At 39.6% G+C, this 26,681-nt stretch overlaps 1 protein-coding gene across 5 annotated transcripts in view; it reads right to left on the minus strand.

Moving 5' to 3' along the window:
• The window catches only part of CCDC171 (coiled-coil domain containing 171), a 228,628-nt gene that overhangs the window by 48,591 nt on the left and 153,356 nt on the right, over nt 1-26,681 (minus strand). For all 5 annotated transcript variants that reach the window (XM_075931537.2, XM_075931536.2, XM_075931540.2 and 2 more), the window contains one exon: nt 21,481-21,612. In XM_075931537.2, coding sequence (XP_075787652.2) covers nt 21,481-21,612 — 132 coding nt within the window. The remainder of the gene's footprint in view (nt 1-21,480; nt 21,613-26,681) is intronic.

Consider the following 26,681-nt stretch of genomic DNA (forward strand, 5'->3'; position numbering starts at 1 on the left):
TTAAGTTAAAGTAGACAGGTAACTCTATTTAGGATAAAAAGCTAGTATATATTATTCACTTAAAGGAATAATGATCTTAATATATTTGGACATTCCAGAAGATGGCTGGGCAAAACAAGACATACGTTCCCGGAGGAAAATCAAGAGTGGGTTGAAATCATCCTGCAGTATATCCAAGGCTAGCGAGAGCCAGAGTATGATTGACTGGTTGCTGTTACAAACACACACATCTGCAAGAGACCTGAAAGCTGCTGACTGGTTGTGAGCAACCCGGGTTGGAGGCTACAGCAACAAGACACTACAGAGTACCCCAGGTGAGAGGTGAGCTAGCCCTCCGCTAGTTTCGATTGTACCCTCGTATGTCACACCAAATAACAAAGACAACGGTTTAAATTACACATGCAGGACAAAAGAGAACAGATGCATTTCAAATGGTAAGACACTATCCATCTGATATTAACATATTTACAAGACACACACTCTAGAACTGCATTCTCAAATAGAATAAAGATAAGAGAAGATTTAGTATAATTCAGAAATATATAGGTTAATTATTAATCCTTTCTAAAATTTTCTGTTTGAATTTCATTTCATCAGTACACCACTTGGGACACAATATTAGTCTATTTCTTAAACACAAGAAAACTGTGGAATTAACCTAACAGCTTCATTTCTATACCTAGTTTTTACATTCTGAAAGGTTTACTTGAATTTTCCTTAATCCTTAAGTTGCATATTCATTGCTATATTTCCTCTAACTGCTGTCACTTAAATTGTATGCAGAACAGGGCAAATCGGGGTCAGTTTATGTAAGCGGCATCAATCTGAGAAACTTCATCAGTCTTTATTTCAAGGCATCATGCGAAGAAAACTGACATTAAGAGAGTCTTAACTGACAGCAAACGAAATCAATCAGCAAATCACTAAGCCATAATAAACTCACTAAAGTTGTAGATAACCCTTCCTTTTCCAGGCCTTTACCTAAACATCTTATCAAATGCTGCCTTTGACCAAAACCCCCTCAATTCAGTTACAAAATCTTAGCAGTAATATAAATTCATAAATTCTCATCACTTTCAAATTATCAATAAGGATATGCAAAGATAAATCAGGCTAGTTTATATTGATGAAATAGTGGGCTGTTAAATGAAAAATGGCTACAAAAAGATGGAAGATTTGGATAAACTTTTGAAATTGACGACTAATCACGTACCTAAAAATATGCTGATGGGAAAGTAGGGAAAGTTAGGTATCGGGTAATCGAATAGTCGAGTAACTGCGTGAATTCTTATCGATTACTCATTTATTCTATAGGCCCTGGGGGCTGGGCCAGCAGCCAGTGCACTCTGGCCCCACTCCTGGGGAGCCCCCTGCTACTCCGCACTGCTACCTCTGTATCAGAGGCAGCAGCCTGGGCTGCCAGGTGGGAGCTGGTCCATGAAGAGAGTCAGTTTAAAAATCAGCACCTCATGCAAACCAGCTGCCTGCTGCCCTGCATTGCTGCATCTGGTACAGAGGCAGAAGTATGGGGTGGCTGCAGCCCCTGTTTTTGGGGAGTCCAAGATCCTTGCAGACAGAGGCTGCTGGGCGTAGGGGGAGGAAACAGGGGAGACTACCACAAAGCACCCTGTGTCCACAGTGGCCGAGCTCGCCACGGACAGAGACTGATCCAGCAGTCCCTGTCTGGGGGTGGGGAAACCGGTATGAGCACTTCATGGACAGAGACTGCTCCACCTCACACAGAGCAGCCTCTGGCTGCAGGGGGTCCATGAGAGTTGGAGCAGGCTCTGTCCGTGGGGAGCTCAGACCCGCCATGGACAGAGGCTGCTTCACGGCAGCCCTCCTACCCGCCCTGCACTGCTGCCTCTGATAGGAAAGGGGGGGGGGGGCCGCAATCAGCACTGCAGAGCCAGTGCTGGGGGGGGAATTGGCTTTTAAATTAGCTCTCCTCAGCACTGGCTCCTGCTCCCCCCCTTGCTGCCTCTGATACAGAGGCAGTGTGTGTGTGTGTGTGTGTGTGTGTGTAATGCATGTAGTTGACAAGATTAACCAATAAGCCTAGGCTTATCAGTTAATTGTATAGCCGACTACATGTTGATATCCCTACGCGAGAATGGTTTTCTGTTGGCATAATTACTTCACCTCTGCGAGTGTCTCCTACTATTATAACACCCGTGTGAACAGCGGTTAGGTGGATGTAACTTACTTTGCTCAGGGTGTATCTTTTTCAAAACTCTGAGCAATGTAAGTTGTCATGATTATGAGGGTTAGCCAGCAGCCTGGGGATTAAGGGGTTAACTACACCTAGCCAGGTGGAGTGACCAATAGGAAAGTAGGTGGGACTTTTCAAACTGGGACAAAGGAATTTGGGTTTTTTTCCTTTGGCTTTTTGTCTCTCTGGCTGTGTCCAGACTCAGGGGTTTTTTCGGGAAAAGTAGCCTTTTTCTGAAAAAACTTCACCTGCGTCTAGACTGCAGCCGCGTTCTTTCAAAATTAAATCGAAAGAACGCGGCTTTTCTTTCGACGGCGGTAAACCTCATTTCACGAGGAAGAACGCCTTCTTTCGAAAGTGCTTCTTTTGAAAGAAGGCGTTCTTGAATGTAAATAGGGCTTCTTCGAAAGAGAGCATCCAGACTCACTGGGTGCTTTTTTTCGAAAAAGCGGCTTGCTCTTTCGAAAGTTCCGCGTGCAGTCTAGACGCTCTCTTTCGAAAGAGCCTCTTTTGAAAGAGGCTTGCAGTCTAGACATAGCCTCTGAGAGAGTTCTCTGCAGCTACAGAGAGGGACAAGCATGTCTCTCTCTCTCTCCAAGATACCATTCTTCCTTTTCTGTAAGTAGGGTAAAGTTTAGGTAGTTTCGTTAGGTTTTATTGTTTTAAGGATTGGGTATGGGATCTGAGATCTGGCACTGTTTAAAAGATGTTTTGGCTTTTCTTTGTAACTAAGTTCTAGGCCCATGGAGTTTCTCCATGAGTATATTTTGTTACCTCCCTATCTAGTCATTATGTTTGCAACAGGAATATTGTTGTAATAATAAAAGTTCTTTCTTTTCTTTTTATTAACCTGGCAGTGGTTAATTGTGTGCCTTGATTTTTATTTTGGGGGTCGGATTTCCCAAATGATCTTTCCCCTGATTTCTTTATCAACATTTGGGTGGTGGCAGCGGAAGTTTTGTTCCCAAGATCTAGGTTTTTAAGATTTTGGGGGGAGTTTGATACCAAAGCCTGGTAGATAAGGCTTTGGGGTACACTTGCTGGCCCCCACTTCTGCATTTATCATGCCAGAGTGGGGAAGGAGCCATGACATAAGTTACATCAATTTAAGCAACAGTGTAGACCATCCTTAAGAGCAGGGGTGGGCAATAAAACAAAATGGCAGCCCACAAGACTAGTCCCTGGTGGGTCGCTGCCCACAGATATTGGAGGATCACAGCTCAGGTAGGCTGTGAATCACCATTGCTGGCCAATGCGAGTGGCAGGAAGCGTTGAGGACTGGGATACTGCTTCCCATTGCTTGCATTGACTGTAAATGGCGATTCGCGGTCAACCAGAGCTGCGATCCTCTGATTCCTGAGGTGGTGCAGGTAAACATGAAAGTGAGGAGCAGCAAGAAACTAACCTCACAGGTTGGATTCAGCTAAGTGGCTGGAATTTGCCCACCCCTGCCTAAATGGGAAAGGAGTTCTCCAAGTAAAAAAGGAGACTAACAACTCTGGCAGTCCCAAGATATCCGTGGCTATTTTCCTACTACCAGGCATTTTCCTCTTGTAGCAATGGCATATATAAAAAGCACAATCTAACACTCATTTTACCAAAGTAATGATTACTATGAAATAATGCCCATACTTCTTGCTGGCTCCTGAGCATATATCCTTGTTAATGACAAGCTGAAAACTATAAGAGGAAAGTAGAACTGTAAGCAGGATTCAAACTAATTAAATCTGAAAGTCATCACAGGAAATCACAAACTTAAAATAAAAGAGGGCAGAGTCTGTCATGGGGCTATCCATATGTTTTATGGAAATATGCTTATGAATATGAATATGCATAACTGGAAAATGCTTTATGCACAATACTTCTTGTAAGGTAGCATTTGAAAAGTTATAATCTGCTGAATGTGTATATTCTATTTTTATGTGCATATATCATTCTTGTATTCCAAGTTAGAAATATAAAGCATAAACCTGTTTTACTAATATAGACATGCTAAGTGAGGGGCCATTAACGGTATTTCAGAAATTTGACGGCTCATTGATTAGATCAACGATCTGTAAATAGGTTTGTTTTTCCTATGGACCCGTTTGCAGGAGTGGCTAAGAATCCCCACAAGGACATATGATTAGGACATCTGATGCTGATACCCATTTTGGACACTGTACTTTTTCACTGAAAGTCCAAAAAAAATTGAACACAAGGAGTACCACCTTGGGCAAAATCTATAGAAAGGTGAGAGGCCAAACAATAGGAGTGGAGGGCAGGTATCAGGGACCCCTGGTTATCTCCCAAGATGATTGCTTGAAACATCTAAGACTGAGCAGGAAGGAAAATCAAGCCAGACTGAGAGGCTGTCTAGTCAGTGAAAGAAGATTATCAGAATAACTAGAGGGGTAACCAGTGTCTTAGTGTATTAGGCTAAGCAGGTGTGTTTTGGTTTTATTCTGCTTAGTAATGTATTCTGTGCTGTGTGCTATTACCTACAACCACTTACACCCTATTTTTATCTGCTATCTATTAGGGATATTAAATTTGGTTTAATCAACCCATTTTGGACACTGTACTTTTTCACTGAAAGTCCAAAAAAAATTGAACACAAGGAGTACCACCTTGGGCAAAATTTATAGAAAGGTGAGAGGCCAAACAATAGGAGTGGAGGGCAGGTATCAGGACCCCTGGTTATCTCCCAAGATGATTGCTTGAAACATCTAAGACTGAGCAGGAAGGAAAATCAAGCCAGACTGAGAGGCTGTCTAGTCAGTGAAAGAAGATTATCAGAATAACTAGAGGGGTAACCAGTGTCTTAGTGTATTAGGCTAAGCAGGTGTGTTTTGGTTTTATTCTGCTTAGTACTGTATTCTGTGCTGTGTGCTATTACCTACAACCACTTACACCCTATTTTTATCTGCTATCTATTAGGGATATTAAATTTGGTTTAATCAACTACTCGATGGAATTTCTATCGACTAGTCGATAAGCAGGGGAGCTGCAGCAGGGTTAGCTGTCAGCTCTTAATACATTTAAAAGGTGGGCTCAGTGGTGTTTGAATACATCAAGTAACAGTCCCAAAGGCATCTCTGTGACCGAACCCCTCATAGGGTCTCCACTTCCCTTTCTTTTCTCTGTACAATACAAGGACAGAACATAATTCCCCATTGTGACCGATATTCTGTTTCCAGAAACTGACAACTCGATAGTGGCAGCTACCCATTCTACCTCCAATCTGTCTTTTGGACCCTCCAAAAAAGATAGCTGAAAAATTGTTGTGTTTGTTTTGTCTTTGGTGTTTTATGAACTAAGATTATTTATGGATTATGGCTGATTCCTAAACAGGACTGGTGCCCATAGGGTTATCCCCCAAAAGCTCACAAACTAAAATGACAACAAGGGGGCTCAGAGGTAAGGGTAGGGGAATATGCAGTGAAGTAGAGTGACTGGCAGGATAATGGACATACAGCTTGCTAGTGCTTCTTTTCTTAACCGTATTTAATTATTTATTTAAATGTGGTAGAGGGAGTACAGGGAAAATGGCAGGAAGTGTGAACAAACAGGTGATAAGGAGACAGGAAGACAAATTAAGGATGATACATCTCAAATAACAGCATCTACAGCAAGCCTCGCAAGCATACTGCTTAAAAATTAAAAGAACAAAGAGATCTATTGTGCCAATGATGTGCCAGTCAAGAGGCTTTTATAAAGTAGCTCAGCACATGCCATATACAAGAATCTGACATTACCAGTTTATAAAATGAATCATAATCTAAAAAATTTTACTTATTACTGTACTATTTGAATGAATCCATGAAATAAATATGAACATCCAAAGAAATAGAGGCTACTTGTCTGTAACTGGAAGTTCTTTGTTTCAGAGGGGCTGCCATGCTAGTCTGTTTCAACAAAAACGAGGACTCACCAGAAATCTTGGGTCTCAGGTGCCATGCACTCACATGTCGAATGCAAAGAGAGATCATGAATTTTAAAACAATGAGGAGCCCGGTGGCACCTTAAAGACTAACAAATTTATTTGGCATAACCTTTTGTGGGCTGGAACCCACTTTGTCAGTGTATCATAACCAAAGCTCATGTCCAAATAAATAAAGAAGAAAAGGGGAAAAAAAGAGAAGAAAAAAGAAAAAGGGGGGGGGGGGGAGAAAAAGAAAAAAAAGAAGCAGCAGCAGAAGCAGAAGCATGCAGATAGCTATGGACAGAGAGGATTCTGACATAAGCCACACATCAATATGAAGGAATTGGAAAGGCATCTTCAATTCAGAGTACAAGGAAGGTAAATGTGGAGGTACAGAAACTATACTGAATGGATACTACTTGCTAAAAATCTCAAGTAACCAGGCACATGGGCTCACGTGTATCCAAATGTGAAAAAACACACAGGGATCAAACACTTGAAGAAAACCCATTTCTTTCTACTCAGTGCAAGCAGAAGTATGTAACTACACATCCAGCTATAACAACTTGTAGGGACTACTATGTTTAAAGAGTATCTACACCCTACACATTATTGTAATAACCTTTATGTAAAATAGATCCTTTAAAATATCATTCAAAAGGTTACTTGCTGGTCAATACCACTATGGCTGAATGTATGTATCAACATTATATGTAAAATTGCAGCTTCTCTCCTGATGGCACATATTCAAACCCATGTAGCCTGGATTAGGCAGAAAGGGTCAAGCAGGTCTCACTAAAACAAAGGAATGTGTGTTTACAACAATTTACATATAAATTATAGACAGTATCCTCAGACAGTGAGAAGGGGAAGACAGGAGACAAAGAAAATATGTCAGCAAACAGAGTTGAGAAGAAATAGCATGGAACTTCTTTTCACCACCAGTCTTCTTTACTGTGAATGAACTTTAATTATGGGTAATCCTCAGGAAAATGCATTTCAAAGGGTAACTGAACTATAAAAAAGCAACAAATGGTCTGGTAGCACTTTATAAACTAACAAAACATGTAGATGGTATCATGAGCTGTGCCCATGAAAGCTACATGTTTTGTTAGTCTATAAAGTGCTACCAGGCCATTTGTTGTTTTTTTCTGTAACAGACTAACTCGGCTCTCCCCTGTAGCTTCTGAACTATAAAAGTGAGGGGCAAAAATACCCCAAGTTCTTTTTTCTTATTCATCTTTCTTTTTCACCTAAGACAACCAAAGAAACAGGCTATGGACTTCGGGAGCAGATCCTAATCTGAAATTTGTTCAGTTGGAACAAGAAATAAGAGCTTCACCTAGAACCAAGGGCTGTTTATTACATTTAGAAAGTTTATCTTTCTTTCAACAATTTCTGACTTCAATGCCTTGCATTTGCACTCTCTTAAAATCTCTCTATATATAGTAAAATAAGTTTGCTTTATTAATTTAATTAAAACAAATCCAGTGTTGTGAATTGTTTGGGTAACTTCACTTAAGATAGCAAACTGTTGTATGTTGATCATCTTGTCTTAGAGGGGCAATATATCAGGACTGTCCAGGTGAGGGCTGGACAGCGCAAAACACATGGGCTTTCTATCACAGGCTCTGTTTCCAGAACTGCTGTAGATTTGCTCTATAACCTTGGACAAGATATTGTAAGCTAACATTTTCAAACTCATCCTTGCAATTTAGGTACTTCCTTTTCTAAGTGCCCAGCTTGAAACACTCAGGGGCTGTTTTTCAGAGCTGTTAAAGACCCTGAAATTCTGCTAGTGGTCAAAACTATGTTTATAACAGTCTGTGGGAACAAACCAGAAAAGGTCTGTAATATGGGAGGTTAGATCCAAGGCTCGGTACTTGGGATAGAACAAGGCAAGTTTTTCTGATAAAATTCAGTAAAGGTGTTCTTGTTGCTCATCCAGATTTTTATATGACTGCCCAGTATTGTTTTTGTAGCTTTGCAGCAATCTTTAGTACATTTTTAGTAATTTTTTAGTAATTTTTAGTAGCTTTTAGTAAATTTAAGTTTGCAACAGGACAGATTTGCATGGGGAATTCAACATCTTGAGGCATTATTCCAGTTGAATAAAGATTAAAAGGTATGTCTACACTTGCTCCCTAGTTCTAGCTAGGGATTCAAATGTAGCTGACCGAAATTGCTAATGAAGCGGGGATTTAAATATCCCGCGCTCCATTAGCATAATCTCACCTGCGCGTTATTCTGCTCAACAACTGATTCAAACCAGGAAGTACACTCCAGGACGCGTTAGTTCGAATCAAACCCCTTGGTTCGAACTAACGTTACTCCTCATTTTTTGGAGGATGAAGAGTCAGGGTAGGTTTACACTAGAGTTTTTTTGGAAAAACGGCTGTGTTTTCAACAAAACCTGAGTAACAACCACACTGCAATTGTGTTCTTTCGAAAGCAAATCAAAAGAACAGAGGTTTTTCTGGCATTGGTAATCCTCTTTCTACGAGGAAGAAGCCTTTTTCTGAAAGAGCTCTTTCAGAAAAAGGCGTGTATGGACGGGGAAGAGGGAGTCTTTTTGAAAGAAGAGGAAAGAGGAAAAAGCACAGGTGCCCTGGTGGCCATATTGCCCATAGTAATCACAGCTTAAATGCGAGATAGTGTCCACACTAAATGGATGCTATCTGTCGAAAAAGAAGATTGCTTTTTCGATGCACTTTCGCAGTGCAGCTGCTCTCTTTTGGGAGAAGTATTTTCAGAAGATCTCTTCTGGAAAAGCTTCTTCTGAAAGAAGTCTGCAGTCTAGATTTAGCCTCAGTGTTTACTTTGAGGTCATTTGCTTGTTTCAATTTGACCACAACTTCATCAGTAACTAAATGTGTAAAAGAAAATAATGTATTTATTGTTTGATGAACTCAATAAACCTAATTTTAATGTTAACTCTCTTAGCTTCTAATTTAGTCAGAAATAAATCTAAATGTATTGAGGAAAATAGAAAATTATATAAATATACATTTCAATATTTTAAACTGCATTTATGTTTGCTCAATTGATTAGAAAAATGGGTTTTATTTCTGCCTTCGGTACAGTATAATAAGCTATGACTATATCAGACTTGGATGCATAATTTACATAAAATAAATGGAAGAATAAAATTTCTTTATGCATTTATAATGACAACACTCTATCATTGAGAATAGATGTCAGTTTCAACTATATTACTACTACTAATACCAATAAAAAAAGAGGTTACTCACTTTGTGCAGCAACTGGTGTTCTTCTAGATCGGTGTCCCTGTGGGTGCTCCACTCTATGGCTATGTTTACACTGCCCCCTCTTGCGCAAAAAAATATGCAAATGAGACCAAGTGTAGAATATCACCGTGCCTCATCTGCATAATTAATGAGGCTCCATTTTTGCGAAAGAGGATTTTGCGCAAAAAGGAACCATCTACACAGCTCCTTTTTGCACAAAACCCCCCTCTTGCGCAAAAGCTGTTCTTCCTGAAAGAAGAGGAAGAACGGCTCTTGTGCAAAAGTCTCCTGCTCTAAAAAGAAGCCTAATTAATTAAGCAAATGAGATGCGGCGATATTCCACACACTGTCTCATTTGCATTTTTTTTGCACAAGAGGGGGCAGTGTAGACATAGCCAATGTATCCTGGCACCCCTGCGCTTATAATTTGAATTTTTTAGCAGCAGCACCCTGGGTATCTACATGCATGTGCAGTGCTGCTTGCGCTGTAGCGAGTGTACCAACATGTATACATCATCAGCGGTCCCTCAGTTCCTTCTCTAACATGGAGAGATGTTAAAACTACAAAGCAAAGGGGAGGAGGGAAGGTCATGGAGTGCCCATATGGACAGCAGTTACTGCACAAGGTGAGTAAATTCTTTTTTCTTCTTCGACGAGTGTCCCTGTGGGCGCTCAGGCTTTGGTGACTATGGAACAGTGCCCTGAGAATTTGGAAGGAGGGGCTTTGGATCTCTGTTGTGAGTAGTGGAGGGAACCGCCACTCCAAATTTTGTGTATTGAGCGGCATACCTATCTATAATGTAATGTTTTGTGAAGGTACATGTTGAGGCCCACATTGCAGCTCTAAAAATGTCAGTGATGTGGGCATTGTAGAGGCAGCTATTGCCCTGGTGGAGTGGGCTCGTACTTGGTCTAAGGGTGGTACTTTGTTGACCGTGTAACACATTCCAATGCAATTTACCATCCACTTAAAGAGTCTGTTTGGAAATGGCCTGAGCTTCAGAGTGTTCTGCTATAGAAAGAAAGAGGGTAGGGGAATATCTAAATTGTTTTGTTCTTTCCAGGTTGAAGGAGATAGTTCAATGGACTTCTAAGGAATGTAGATCAGCAGTATCGGCGTCTGGATGAGGCTTCTGATAGAAGACAAGTAAGGACAAGGGCTCGATGTGGAATTGCAAGACCACTTTGGGAAGGAATTGTGGATGAGGCCTGAGCACGACTTTGTCCTTATATAATACCGTAAAGAGAGGGTCGGCCATGAGTGTGGTGAACTCACTGACTCTTCTTCCTGTGATGATGACCATGAGGATAGCAACTTTCATTGAGACAAGTGGAGGTCAACAAGTTGCCATTGGTCCAAACAGGTGATCAAACAAGGTGGTAAGCATGAGATTCATATCCCAAGATGGTGTGATTTGTCTCAACGGAGGGAACACATTGTTGAGTCCTTTCAAGAACTTTTTCATAGTCGGATGAGAAAAGAGTGTGTGTCGTCTGTGTGGGAATGCTCACTTGAGATAGCTACCAACTGAACTTTGATGAGTTTGATAGGATCTGCTTCTTTAAGAAAAGAAGGTAATCTAGCACTCTTGGTAGCGGCACTCTGCAAGGTGCATTGTGAGTAGTCCAAATAATGAAAAGATGCCACTTTTGAGCATATGTTTTCCTGGTGCTCACTTTGTGACTGTTCATAAGTAAAAGATGGACCTCTTCTGAATAGGTGAGATTGGATGTGGTCAGCCTTGAAGGAGCCAGGCTGTGAGGTGTAACCTCTGAACATCTGGGTGGAGAATTCAGCCCTCGTCCTATGACAGGAGATTTGGGAGTTGTGGAAGATGAAATGGAGGAACAACAGACATCAGTGACAGGTAAGGAAACAAGGTCTGCCTGGGCCACGCCGGTACTACCAATATGACTCAGATCCTGTCTTGTTTTATTTTATGAATGACTTTGTTAAGTAGTGGTAGGAGTGGAAAAGCATAGGCTAGTTTGTCTGCCCAGTTGAATAACAGAGCATTGTCCAAAGATTTCTTGCCCAGACCTGCTCTGGAGCAGTACTTGGGAAATTTTGCATTGTGAAACATGGTGAACAAGTCTATGTATGGAAAACTCCACTTCTGGAAAATGGTAGGCAGGATTTAAGGGTGGATCTCCCACTTGTATTTCTGATTCAAGTTTTGGCTCAGATGGTCTGACATCACATTTTGCTTTCCTAGTAGATAAACAGCTGAAATGCTCATGTGATGCTGGATGCACCAGTGCCACAGGGCTGTGGCTTCCTTGCAAAGATGGTAAGATCTGACTCCCTTTGGTGATTTATATAAAACATGCACACTGTGTTGTCTGTGATCATTCTCACTGATTCGTCCTGGATTGGAGGAGGAAATATTTGCAGGCTCGCCTGACCCCTTGGAGCTCCAGAATGTTGATGTGGAGTGCTGACTCTGATAGAGACAACCTTCCCTGCATATTGTGTCCATTCAGGTGCATGCCCTTCCCTTCCAGAGAAGTGTCTATGGTTATTGTGATGGAGGTATAGGGGTGTTGGAATGGCACTCCCTTGTAAAGGTTGTCAGGCTGCAACCACCCCTAGAGAGAGTCTTTTACCCTTTTTGGAGGGCTCAGGATTTTGTGCAGATGGTGCTTGTGTGGTCAAAAACAGGTGTGGAGCTATGACTGAAGGCAACATACATGTAACCGGGCATATGGGACCACATACGTTGTAGCTGACATGTGGCCGAGTAACTGCAGGCATTGTCTGGCTGTAATCATGATGACTGTTTGGACCAACAGACCTAAGGATTAGAAATGTTGCAGTGAAAGTCTGGCTTGTGTTCGGACATAGTCCAGAATTGCACTTATGAATTCCAACTCCTGAGTAGGAGTCAAGTGGGACTTCTGTGCATTTATCTGTAAGTCAAATTTCTTGCTTTGGACTCCTTTGCTAGAGGGGCTGAGAAAGCCACTATACGGCAGTCGTTCAGGTTTGAAAAAATTATTAGCCCCGATCTTCTTTAGTGAGCAATGGCTACCGCAAGGACCTTTGAAAATACCCTTGGAGCTGAGGAGAATCTGAAGGGAAGGACATGGTATTGGCAGTGATGATGGTTGAACTGTAATGTGGAAGAAAGCACCTTGTAGGACAGGGACAACATCTAGTCTCCTTTCCCTAAAGCTGGGATTATCTTTGCCAGTGTTACCATGGTGAAGTGTTGTTTTTTTAGGTATTTGTTCAGTCTGTGTAGGTCCAAGATGGGTCTCCAGCCTCCTAATATTTTAGGAGTCAAGAAGTATTGGGTATAAAAGTCCTTTTCCCTTCGTGGGGGTGGTACTGGTTTGCTGCCTCCATTGCGAGAAGCTTGTCTATTTCCTGTTGCAGGAGAGTCTCGTGAGAGGGATACTTGAAGAAGGATGGGGAAGGAGATTGGTTTCAAAGAAACCAATTATCTCCAAAGCCCATTATCCGAAGTTAGGTGGGACCAGGCTTGATGGAAAGGGTGCAGACTGTATCACTGCTGGCTGCTGGTAGGAGCTAATGTTGAACCCTCAACCAATTCCTGCCTGTCTGGAGTTGGCAGGCTGGGACACAACAGATTGGTCCTGAGGCTCTCTCCCCTTTAGCTGTCTTTGATGCTGCCTTAAGTCATAACCTCTCTGCTGTGAGGTGTATGAGGACGATCTAGCACAGGGAGTGTAGAGACAGCTCTGCTTCTTCTTAGGCTAAGGGACATAGGTGCCTAAGGTTTTAAGTGTAGCCCTGGAATCTTTCAGTGTCTAAAGAGACCCATTTATGGTTGTAGAGAATAGTTTTTGATCTTCAAAGGGAAGATCCTCCACCTTCCTAGGAAAACCTGAGAGGTGGAAACTCTGGTACAAACAGTATGGTCACCTGGGCATGCTGTGGTGGTACGGAGTCATCATGATGGCGAGTCTTGGTTGCCATCGGTACCGGAGAGGTCTCAACATGCAGCCCGGGCATCATCTTAGGTTAGGTCTGTGCCGACGGATCTCAGTGGCCTTTAGCTTTGGTGTGGTGCACTGGTTTTGGTTCCGCTTGCTCTGGTGCCAGTGCTGTTGATACCAATGGTGCAGATGCTTTTTTTTATTTTATTTTGTTTTGTTTGGAGCTGGGACTGCAGGGTTTGCTTCCTTGGTTGGCACCGTCCCTTGGGACTTATCCATGCTGGTTGTGCCCGGAACCTCCATATCCCCTGAAGCCTGTGACATCGGTGCAGAAGAAGGCTTCTGTTGAGGGGATACTTTTTTTTGTAGGTCTTTCAGTGGTAGGAGAGGAGTGCTTCCTCTTTGAGGTCTTCTTAGTTGGAGGCTCTGGTGGTACCAACGTCCCCTAGTCTGAAGCTGCTGTGGGAGAAATCTGGGGTGCAAAGGCTTGTGATACTGGTTCGGAGGATAGTTGCACAGTCTTCTCATAGAATCCCAGGGCTGGAAGAGATCTCAGGCAGTCATTGAGTCCAGCCCCCTGCTGAAAGCAGGACCAACCTCAATTAAATCAACCCATCTAGAACATTGTCAAGCCTTAAAACCCTTTAGGGATGGAGATTCCACCACCTCTCTAGGTAACCCATTCTAATACTTCACCACCATCCTAGTGAAATACTTTTTCCTAATATTCAACCTAGACCTCCCAACTGTAACTTGAGACAATTGCTCCTTGTTCTGCCCTCCATCACTACTGAGAACAGCCTCTCTCCATCCTCTTTGGAACCTCCCTTCAGGAAGCTGAAGGCTGCTATCAAATCCCCCCCCCCCTCCCCACTCTTCTCTTCTGCAGACTAAATAAGACCAAATCCCTCAGCCTCTCCTGGTAGGTCATGTTCTCCAGCCCCCTAATCATTTTGCTTGCCCTCCGCAGGACTGTCTCCAATGTGTCCACATTCTTTTTATATTGGGGGGGCCCAGAACTGGATGCAATACTTCAGATGTGGCCTCACCAGAGCCAAATAAAGGGGAATAATAACTTCTCTAGATCTGCTGGCAATGCTCCTCCTAATGCACCCTAATATGCCATTAGCCTTCGTGACTACAAAGGCACACTGTTGACTCATATCCAGCATCTCATCCACCTGTTATCTCCCCAGGTCCTTTTCTGCTGAACTGCTACGTAGCTAGTCACATCCCCAACCTGTAACAATGCTTGGGATTCTTCTATCCCAAGAGCAGGACTCTACACTTGTCCTTGTTGAACCTCATGAGATTTCCTTTGGCCCAATCCTCCAATTTGTCTAGGTCACTCAGGACTCTATTACTCCCTCCAACATATCTACCTCTCCCCCTAACTTAGTGTCATCCGCAAACTTGTGAGGGTGCAATCCATCCTCTCATCCAGGTAATTAATAAAGATGTTGAACAAAACCGGCCCTACAACTGATCCTTGGGACACTCTGCTTGAAACTAACCACCAACCAAACATCAAGCCGTTGATCACTACCCATTGGACCTGACAATCTAACCAGCTTTCTAACCACCCTACAGTCCAGTTCTCCGATCCACACTTCCTTAAAATGTAGGCAAGAATATTGTGGGAGACCATATCAAAAGCTTTGCTAAAGTCAAGGTATATCACATCCACTGACTTCCCCATGTCCACAGAGCCAGTTACCTCCTCATAGAAGCTAATCAGATTGGTCAGGCATGACTTACCCTTGGTGAATCCACGTTGACTATTCCTGATCACTTTCTCCTTTTCCAAGTGCTTCAAAATGGATTTCTTGAGGGTCCTCCCATGATGTTTCCAGGGAATGAGGTGAAGCTGATGGGTCTGTAGTTCCCTGAATTGTCCTTCTTTCCTTTTTTTAAAGACGAGAACTACATTTGCTTTTTCTGAATAATCTAGGACCTCTCCCGATCTCCACGAATTTTCAAAGATAATGGCCAAAAGATAATGGATGCATTAAATCTGGACCCATAGATTTGTGTATGTCTAATTTTTCTAAATAGTTCTTTTCCATCATGAGGTGCTTAAGCTGCAGATCCTTAGCTTTTAGGGATCTGTAGGAAAGCTTTTTGCAATGGTGGCATTTCTGTGGAGAATGATCTTGCCCCAAACACTGGATACATTGGGCATGTCCATCCGATACTGGGATGCATATCCTACAAGTTAGGCATCTCTTGAACCCAGGAGAGCCTGGCATTTCTAACCAACTAACTGGGAAAGGAATAAGGGAAAAAAAGGGGATTTTTTTTTTAAATAGGAAAAAAGGAAGGAAGGAAAGGCACCCGAATTAACTAGGGGAAAACTGTAATTAGAAACTATACTAATAACTATCTTATCTGGTAAAGAGAGTGGAGCACTGCTGAATTCCAACAAAGCCTGGGGTGGCTGAAAAGGAACTGAGGGATGGTTGATGATGCAAGCATGTTGGCACGTTTGCTACAGTGCTAGCGGCATCATGCACACGTGTCAGCACCCAGCGTACTGCTACTAAAAAGTTCCAATTATAAGTGCAGGAGCACCGAGACACCTACAGCGGAGCACCCACAGGGACACTCTGCAAAGAAGAGCTATACTAACACATTGTGTTTATACAGCACTTTTCATTCCAAAGAAAAAAACAGTTCTATGGAAACTATAAAATGTATATAAATTATATATAGTATATCTAACTATCCAAATCTATGTACACGTAGATCAGTGTGAGATTGGAAGGAATGCTAAAGAGAAAGAGGGACTGCACACACCCTAAATACATATGCAGAATATGAAACCCTTGACAACCTCCCAAGTGCAGCACACTGAACACTTGGCAGCACATACCAATACACTACGCACAGTTTAACAAAGGAAGTAAGGAATATCAGATCTAATTCAAAATGTATGGGGGAACTTAGTTAAGCAGAACATAGATAACCAAATGTAAAGTTTACTCAGGGCACCAAAGCTAACAACACTAATGTTTGTGAAAAGTGCAATGGGATTTTAATGCTCAGGGCTGTTCAGGGTTAGTTTTATGTTTCATTTGAAAGGTAGCACATGCAGCAGCAGTATCTCTAACACAACACAAGGCAATGGTTCAATAATGAATCAAAGAAGAATCCACTCATCTGTACAATCTCTCTCTCTCTCTCTGTATATATTTAAACTCAAACACACATGGAATATATGCTTCATTCTCTCAGAGAAGCCTGTATCATCCTGATACACCGTACCTTTTCACACACACACTGGGAAACAGTTTCAAACATACATGCATGTACTTATTCAAGCCCCATGTACAGCCCACACATTCAGAGCCTTCAGTTCATACACAGACTCCAACTGACCTGTACACACACACACACACACACACACACACACACACACACACAATGTAAACAGCCATTCAAGCTGTCACACCAGCCAGTAGACTCAGTCTTCACATATCTATACAGGAACCCTCATACACGCACCACATTTTCTCAAATTTCCTTCCTGTCTAAAATTTGTACTCTCCTTATAATAAAGGAGAAGCCAGGATAAGAGATTGAACTGTAATTCCTAGACCTAATCACTTTGTATGAGTTAAGGTTAGAAAAAGCTAAAGCCATTATGACATGACAGACAGCAATATCTGTCTTCAATTCCACTTCTCTTTAATAAACATCAAAATGCAAATAAAACATAGTATCAAATAAAAACAACACCCACAATTTAATAGAACCAATTAGGAAAACATGCACATGCTGACTTCTAGGATGGAGGTCAAGGTAGATCCCTTGAGAGATGAAAGGATTATTCTGTCTCTAATTGCACATCTGTCAGCAACTACCAATCTCTGAACCTCAATGGCTGTCTTGCCACATGGCCATATACCACTAGTTTCTTCTGCAGTGGAGTTTCCGACAGCTAAAGTGGGGCTGACAACTGCAATCCATGTTTGTTTTTAGTGACTGGGTGAAAATGTTTTCCCTTGGTCTGCAGAGGAACAGTATCATTAGCATTTAGGATGTTCTCAATAAACAGGGCCACAATTCTCCTTGATTTTGTTTAAATATGTTGTATTCCTCTGGTAGGACCAATCTCTAAGGCTGGCTAGGACATATAACCTCAAAGTGGCAAAGCTATACATTTGGCAAGTTGCCTGTTACTCTATATTTAATACTTACCTCCATTGTGAGTGGGAAGGCATGTTATTGTTGTATTTCTCCGGTGCTAGCTTTCTGGCATATAGCACTTTTCTATGCCGTGATTAACTGACTTTGGTCCAAGATGCTTGCTTGATATATTCTTCTGCATGCAAGTTTCTGAATTCATGATCATAACGAATTATTGCAAGGTGTGTTGAGATGATGTTCTACATGCATACTCTTTGACATGACAAGGATGGTTCTGGTTTTCTAATATCAAGGTCTTGCTCTTAGTACTGACTCTGTATAACACCTCACTGTGATATTCTTGAACTGGTCCATCAAAGAAATTGTGAAAAAGACCAGTGTTATTAACCCAGGAAACTGCTGTTGTGTAGTGCTTCTGTTCAGTTTTTCTCTAAGTGGGTATTAGGTGTTAACAAAAGATAATATTTCCAGTTTACTACAAATAGACCTTGATAAATTCTTGGTTAGGACTGCCAGGAATCTCACTCAGATTGTTTCAATAGGGTCTTTTGCATCTTGTTTCCTGTATTTATTGCAGGTTTCACATTTGGATATCTTACCATTCTCTTCTCTTCGGCTACATTCATGTCTGGCCAGAAAAGCACCACCAGCTCAGCCCTTACTTATCTCTGTACCCGCAAGGGTACACTGTGACACATCCTTTGTAGTGAATCACATCATATCCAGCAACTGTAACTAAAAAGTTGTATTCTAACTATACAGTTGTATTTTTTTTTTAAGTAACGGGGCTTTTTTGCTGATCATCCATCATGAATGCCTTCTCTCAAACTGCTATAATGATGGGTTCATATTGTCATTTTTGTTTCAGCTTGCTGAGTTTTGTTTGAGAAATGGGTAGTCATAATTCCTGCATCACTCCTCTTAATGGAACACTATTTTTCCTTGTCTTGGATATTCTTGAAAGCATGTCCAGGGTAAGAAGCTCCTCGGTAAGCTTCACACTTAATATGTATTTTTCAACCTGTTCTTTGCAAGCTCAGTCCATTCTCTTTCAAGAAATGTCTTCTGGTTTTGACTTGGTTATCAGTTATGCAAGAAAGAACTAGGTTTCTATTGAATCGGTTAACTGTTCAAATTCAAACAACTTAGCTTTACTATGTAGGCATGTGACATAATGCTTGAGCATCTCACCTGGCAGTTTATTTACCTTTTCAAAGTGACATTCAGATGTGCACAATATTCTTGAAATTTCTGAATGACTTTGTCTACCATTTTCAATCCAAATGCATTATAAATCTCTAATGCCTCTGGGTCCAACACTTGCATCAAACATGGCGGCTTTCATCCTCTCTGATTCTTCTACAATACCAATCACTTTCTGCGAAATTTGGAAGCACTATGACCAGTTCCTCTAGCTCAGTGTTTCCCAAATGGTGTTCCACGGATCTCTGGGGTTCCGAAGTGAAAATAAGGGTTCCGTGAGAAAATTCCATTACAACCTGAATTATTGTAATGGAATGAAATTTTCATTCATTTATGAATTGTATTGAAAACAATTTTCATTTGTGTTTGCCACGATAAGCGTCCCTGTGTAATGCCAGCTTAGCCAGAGAGTAGGGAAAATGATGACAGTCAGTCAGGGGTTCCACAAAATTCTTTCAAGTTCAAAAGGGTTCCGTGGCCAAATAAAATTGGGAAACACTGCTCTAGCTCTAGGTTCTCTTACAGAGTGAATGATTCAGGTGGACTCATTTGCTACTTTATTGCAAAGATTTTTTTGCTTCTCACTACATGTAATACAGAGGCAACACACTGGGGTTGTTGTTTAGATCCTGAATTTTATTTACTGATCCTCGTCAATTAATATAGATCACACTGATAACATTTTACTTCCTCGTCACATAGCTAAGGTCAGTAGCCACAGATTCCAATAGCTATTGCTATAACTGTCACCCATTTCTGGTTTTTTCCCCTTCTCTGAATTTAAAAAGGAAATAAAAGAATTATGTGCAAGAAATTAAACACACACAACTCAGTGCACTTATAGTTGGGGCTGAAAGTTCATTTTTAATATTTGCATATAATGCAGTCTTTATTACATGACTGAAAGATATTTACCAGTAATTCAATGTAATCAAGAAAATTTAACTTGTGCGGATAATCCCATTGATTTTAATATGTTGCACTACTTGCATGAGTAACAGCTACTTCATAATTCAAGACTGTGGGGCAGGATACTTAGATGCACATTTTGCATACATTTAATCCATGCAATGAAATTAAAATTAAACTAACTGGGCACCCAACATAAAAAAGGAAATGCTAAAAGTAAAGTAAAGTTAAAAATCTGGAAAATAGAATTAACAATATGCTCTCTGCTGATATAGAAAATAGTTTCAGAATAAACACAATAAGAAAGAAAATCCTCAGAAATTCAGGCTTAGATAAACTGTAGACCATGTCTGCTGTTTACCTATATGCAAAGTAACCAGATGCTGCTTCTGCTGTCAAGGGCAGAAGCAATGTACATGTGTGCAATCACACCACCAGTTAGCCTCTCAGGGAACATGTTGTGCACTAGTTCAGTACCCTGGCACTTAGTGAAGTCCTGAAATACAGTTTCTGTTCATCCTCATCCCCTTAAAGAGGACAAAGGGACAGGCTATCTTGCAAGAGCTTCGGCAACATTACCAGGGCCATGGGATGGAAAAGAAAAAGACAGGTGGCCTCACACCAGGCTATCAGAATAGAGAGGCAGGAGGAAACAGCTTTAAAAAGGCAGCATCTTTGCTGTTTTGTTTTTACATGCCTTTCAGGAGACATTACTTGTGGAATCTCACTCTTAAGAAGGGAGTTAAGGAAAGGTTATTCTCTATCCTCTCCCTACATCCTTCCAATGAATAGATACATTTCAATTTTATTTTTTCATAAAAAACACCCTAAGAGTTTTATACTGTTTCGTATTATTCAAAAATGTTGCAGGCAGTATTTTGCATAATTAAAAACTGTATCATATATTTTTATATGTGGAAGAGGACAGATATAAGAAAGAACGTTCAACTTTAATTCTGTGATTCCTGAATGTAAGTGATTAGGTGTGTAACCCTAACACTTCCGTGACATACCTTTTACGGAATACACAGTTCATATTGTTTTAAAAATGAACAATATGAAAGCACACATCCATTGTGCGACAAATGACGTGATAATCCCTACAACGGGCACACAAGTTAACACACTTCAGTTTTTCATACATAGCAAGAGCACAGTGAAAGAAATATTTATTCACTGTTCTCTACAGTCTCTCATTCAAAAACAAAAAATGTTTGCCTTTAGCAATTCTGTAGCACAAGAATGAAGTTATTTTGAATGGCTATAAAAAGATAAGGGATAATGTGTGCATAATTAGACATAAGCTAAACACATACAGAGTTCGTTTTTTTAAGCTGAATATGGTCCTACTTTAGCTCATACCAATTCCCCACCATCACCACCATTGTTCCCCTCTGAATTAATACTGTCTAGACATGGAAACATGGCATTTTCTAAAACCAGGGATTACAAGAACAAAATATTTTCTGTGCTTGATTATTCAAAATTGCAATTCGTCTTAAATTAGTATTGCTCTAAAAAATGTTGACTGTTTGACAGTTTAAATCTCCAGTAATCTGTTAATTTTAGCAAAAAAAAATCATCTTAAAACTGGCTATAGGGAAGCAGGAAAATACTGTTCCTTGTCTTCATTCTTCTGTGATGCTCAAGTTAAATTAAATAGGAAAGCAGCTTTTCCCAACACTAATGTTCAAATATAACACTTTACTTTAGATCTTTTTCTGTGGTACCTGTTTTTTCCCCAATTATTTAATATTTCATCTCCAATACGAAAAGTTCCTAAATGATTCTGAATTATATAATTCAAAGATATGTAAGGAAATTAGTTTGCTTTTCTTTTTAGCTGTTGACTACAAAATTTCTGAAGCTTTTGTTCTCCCCACTTAAAGCAGTTTTGTTTCTCTCTATACTCAGTTGGGGGAAAAAAAAAAAAAGGTTATTTAGACTCTAACCTGAAATGCTACAACCTCTGGCCCGCCCTTCAGCCCTTCCATTGCAAAGGTCTCCAGGTGCAGTTTGGGTAGCTGCAGGGTGAAGTCATTCCTGGTTGCCGCAGTCCGTGACAGCGAGATCTGATCTCTGACCTAAAGGGAAAAAAAACCCAGCATCAATGGTAATTCCCCTTCAGACACATTAACTGGGATGAACTGGGTCCCCTTGAGCCCACTGAGTGGACTTGCATTGATCGTTGGACCTGAAATCCATGAATAAATTTAGGACTAATTGATTTTTCGTTGCAAATAAATCTCTAATTCAGAGCGCTGGGAGAGAATGTTAAGAAGAAAAAGCATCCTCCTCTGGACTGAAATGAGAAGGGAAGAAGACTCACTGAGGGCTTCGCTCCAACTGGTGTACAAATTTTACAGCTCCATCCCTCCTAAAACCCCTAACAGAAAACAAACCAAACTGTAGGCAGTAATTACACTTTCCATCCAACAATCATCAACTATTAATAAAGTACTGTGCAACAACACGTAAGAGCAGAGAAAATAAACGAGTTTTGACTGCTGTGTACAGATCACATTCATATTGTAGTGAGGTTCAATACTATAAACTCAATTAAGCCCCAGAACTAAATTTAAAATCCTTCCTAAAATAGAAATAAAAAAAATCTACCTGCAGCAGTAATTTTTTCTTATGTTAATTGTACAGCCTGTTATATTTCTTATTGACGATTCACATAAAGGAATGAATACATGATTAGTATTATCCAACTTAGCTGTACAACTTCAAAACAAGGAAGAGGAAACCCAGTAGTATTTGTACAAAGTCGAGATAGTTTAATTTTTACTTTTTGCAATCCTTAAAAAAAAAAATCAAACATAATAATCAACTTCCTGCCTCCCACCAAATATAAATGTGAGTGCGCTACTTATGTTGTCAAATGTATCTATATGCAGTTGGTATCATATTGCCACCTGCTGGCTAAGCAAAAAAACTGCTTTTAATATATGATATAAACTTATATGCCATTAAAATTATAAAAATACACGAGAATCTCAGCTATATAAATATGATGGATATTTTCCCTTTTGAATGTCCACAAAAATGTTACTGTGTCACATTAATATAAAATATTTTCATTAATTAAAAACAACTTTTCCCCACATACTGAAAATAAGTGTATTTATTTGTATATAAGTATATATATTTGTGTATTTTATCCTGCTCTTGACATATTACATGTACAACACATGTAATAACGGTATACACCCAATTTGTCCATTTTTATTTGATAAACGAAGTAATTATTATTACTCCCTTTTCCTAATCTTACATTATTGTTGGATCTTACAAAATAAAATTCCAGTAATTAAACCAAATTAAATTATATTATACACTAATATGCTATACATTATATCTATTACAAAAGATTAGTTAGCATAGAAAAAATCATTTTTCATTTTTACTGTCAATGAATAGTTTTAGAAGGGAATAATAAAATGACAGAACATACCATTTGCCAACATTCTACAAAGATGAATTTGGGCAGCTTCTCTTACATATAGCTAAACCTTCCTAAAATATCCGATCAATCCTAAATTAAAATATATTAAACCTGATTTAAAATTCTAGATGACATCTGCATTCTCTGTTAACTGCTTCTACTTTTTTAAATGCTGTTGATTATACTGAAAAATGTACCCATTTTAGCATCAAAACATTCAGTCTACTATGACTAAACAAGTACATTTCAGGATACAAATGTTATTTTTTAATCTCTGCTATAGTCTATAGGAACAGGGAACCCTACATTTCCCAGGTTGACCTAAAAAATTCCTGTCAATACCTGTGGCTGCCAAATATATGCCCTATAATGCAATTTTTATAACAGTATAGGCCACATACTTTTTCTCACATAGTGCACGAAGTTCAGGATATACAGTCCTGTGGAACAAACATTCTCTAGGGTCTTCTGTCAGAATGTTTAATGCTCTTCAGGTATTAACCTTGCTTAATATAACACAAACATCTTATTTTAAATATATATTTTATTTAATTTTTATAGTTTATATGTGTCAACTTTTCAGGCTCTTTTAGTTGCCAATATGCACACAGATAAAAGACAACATTAATGTGGATTAAGGTACTAAGAATTTATCAACATCAAACCACTAGTGTTTTGCCTTCTACCCTTCTGAACCATAGTCAATAGATCTAAATATTTTACTGCACCCTGGCCAATTCATTGTTTGATGTTTAAAAACTCACCCAGAATCAAAGAAAATTTATTAAATTTGAGCCCCCAAATGAGATACTATTAGCTTTGAAAGTCAAGTTTAACTGCGATATTGATGATTCTCTTTTTTCTGTGACAAAATTCACTAGGGACATCCCTGATGTCAAAGTACAAAAGCAGATTGCTAATACTGGGGGGAGATAGGGGAAACAATGTATAAGCTATGTAGGTATAATGCACAGGATAGTACACATAGCGGAGATCCTTTTAACCCTATTAGTGTCAGACAACATGTTTTGCTACTGGGGCCTGACACTCAATGGACAATAAAACAAGACATTTAAAAAAAATGTAGGAAGTATAAATCAGTAAAATCACATCAGAAAGGAACATACAAGTTCCTTAAATATATGACATCTAATATCAAGATTCCCAATTGAAATATTTCATAATTTTTTAAATATTTCAGGTATAAAATCATGTATCTTATTTTCAATCTGCTTGGACACTTTGCTTAGATTAGGTATTTATAGCTTTCCTTTTGAGAAGTTGAGAGTCGTATATATTGTACTTGTGAAGCTTTCATTGAAATGCAGAAAACTGAGGTCTTTCATTTATTTACAGACTGTGCAAACATCCTTATGCTGCTTCACCAATAAAGTCAAAACAGTCTTTTGATTGACCATCCACTCCAATGCATTATGGCCCCAATTCTACAGGATCCACACGGCTAAAATGTTATGCATTTATGTGGAATCCCACAGACTACCCTGTCAAGATTTTAAGTTGAAAGTAAAAATTGTTTTCTAAACTCTGAAGACTTGTTTAAGTGCTTGACTGATGGGTGAGGAGGAGGTGATTATTTTTATTGTTCTGAAGAGGACAACAGAAGGTATGCAAAGTGAAACTTTAAGTTAAGAAAAACAGAACTTGTGGAATTAAGTGTTGTGCTTATACAAAACTGTGCAAATAACAAAGATATTTTTATTCACAGATTGCAGCAGAGACAAAGAGAATATTATCAAAAGCAAACATCACAAGCAAAAATACTCTTATACACCTTGCTGCAATGACTTCGGATAGGCTTCCAGTTCTGAAAAGACAGCGTCACCAATACAGATCCTGCAAAGACTTACAGAGATGCTTAAATTTATGTACTGAGAAGATTTCACTGGCAGAGTGGGTAAGTGAAGGACATGCATAGTTTTCCAGGATCCAGGATTTTTTTTAATGGTGCTGGAAAATAGGCTAAAACTTAATGGATCTGTAAATCTGCACGGAAACTACAGACCATGAAAACATTTTGAATCAGTGGAACACAAGGATTTATAACAGTCTGATTAACTTTTTAATCAACTGAAAGAGCTGAAAAAACTCAGTGTAAATACTATGCCAACTCAATTTTAAATCAATAAAGCACTGGTAAATTCAGATCAAAAGTAATTCCAAGAACATAACGTGACATCAAAAGTTAGGTTAGAAGTATAGCTGAGACACAAAGTTCAATGTACTAAACTTTCATGTTTAGAAATAGAGGTTAAAATATTTTGCCAGTCCCAAGTGAAAATAGTTCTGGGTGTATCCGAGTACCCATTTACCTACATCACCAACACTTATCTCCCTACCACATAATCTGATATAACTAGCAATAGTTGTTCAATACTTTCAAGAGTATTGAAAAATCCCAGTTAAGGTGCATTTGTCTATCTACTGGCCTTCCATAGTGGCACTAAGTAAATCTGGAGTAGTTAGAGATTTCTATCTCTTTCTTTTGGCCTTGTATAAATATCTTTATCAGTGTGATTGCGAGATGGTCACGTTACTGAGTAGTTAAGAAACAATGAGGGTTGTGCAGGTCATTCCCAGCGAGTGCCAAGAAAAAAAGTTGTTGTACATGACATATAATTAACAGAAACATTTAGTGACACTTTTTAAAATAGAACGTGGCATTTAAAATAAAAATAAAATCTCAAACAACCATATCATTCACAACCAGGTGATCAATTTAGCTGCATGAGGAATGCTCATATCTCTCAAAATGTGCACTGAATGAAGTGCACATTGTGTGAGACAAGCCCACTCCCTTTGCTGTGGAGACTGTACTATGTATGGAGACCTTGCCTTACTCATTGCATGTTTTGCTTACGAATTACTTGAATGTGTGCTTAGCATTCATACAGTACTAGACTATTCTATGCATATACTTAAGATTTAATATATCTATACTTATATTATTTGTGGAATAGCAAGTGATTATGCAATTAAAGAGAATATTGTAATGTGTATGGATCGGTGGACAGAGTTAAGATTATCTGAACATTATCTTTGACAGTCACAATAATTTGGAGAAACAACATACATAGGTGTTAATTTACCAAGAGGAAAGTACATGTCAGAAGTGTTCCAGCTCAGGAGTATCATCTCAGTTAAAAGTTGTTCATGGAGAGGCATGCAAAAGATATTGGTAACAGAAGTTACCAGTTAATTATTTGGGTAGTTTCAGGTTTTCTTTTCCTCCCTTTAATAAAATAGCAAGGGTAAATAATTGTGATTATTTTTGCTTGGTCTTGATCATGATGTCCTCTAAGGCACATAAAGGACTAACTAACGAGCTCCACACTTCTGATTTGGCAGTATGAGAAACAATTGGTAAGAGTTGGCCTACCATTTCTTATTTCTCCAAACTAAATACTTTAGTAACTTTTACAAAAAAAATGACTTGACATCTAACAACTTGGCATCCAACTCTTTCAGCCCCACCAGGGTCAGGCAAAGAATACATAAATATAATCTGGCCGCACAGCAGGCTGAGTCTGATGATATAGGGAATATCCACAATGCCCTAAAATAGGCTATACATAAAAACACCTTCAGGGATAGCCCTCAAAATGAATCTTGAACTTCTACCCCAATAAAAGTGAGATTGACCTTGAGAAATTAATCTCATTCAAGGGTGATCTCTGCCTTCAAGAT

This window comes from Pelodiscus sinensis, chromosome 6 (genome assembly GCF_052426305.1).
Source record: "Pelodiscus sinensis isolate ZL-2025 chromosome 6, ASM5242630v1, whole genome shotgun sequence".
Taxonomy (NCBI): domain Eukaryota; kingdom Metazoa; phylum Chordata; order Testudines; family Trionychidae; genus Pelodiscus; species Pelodiscus sinensis.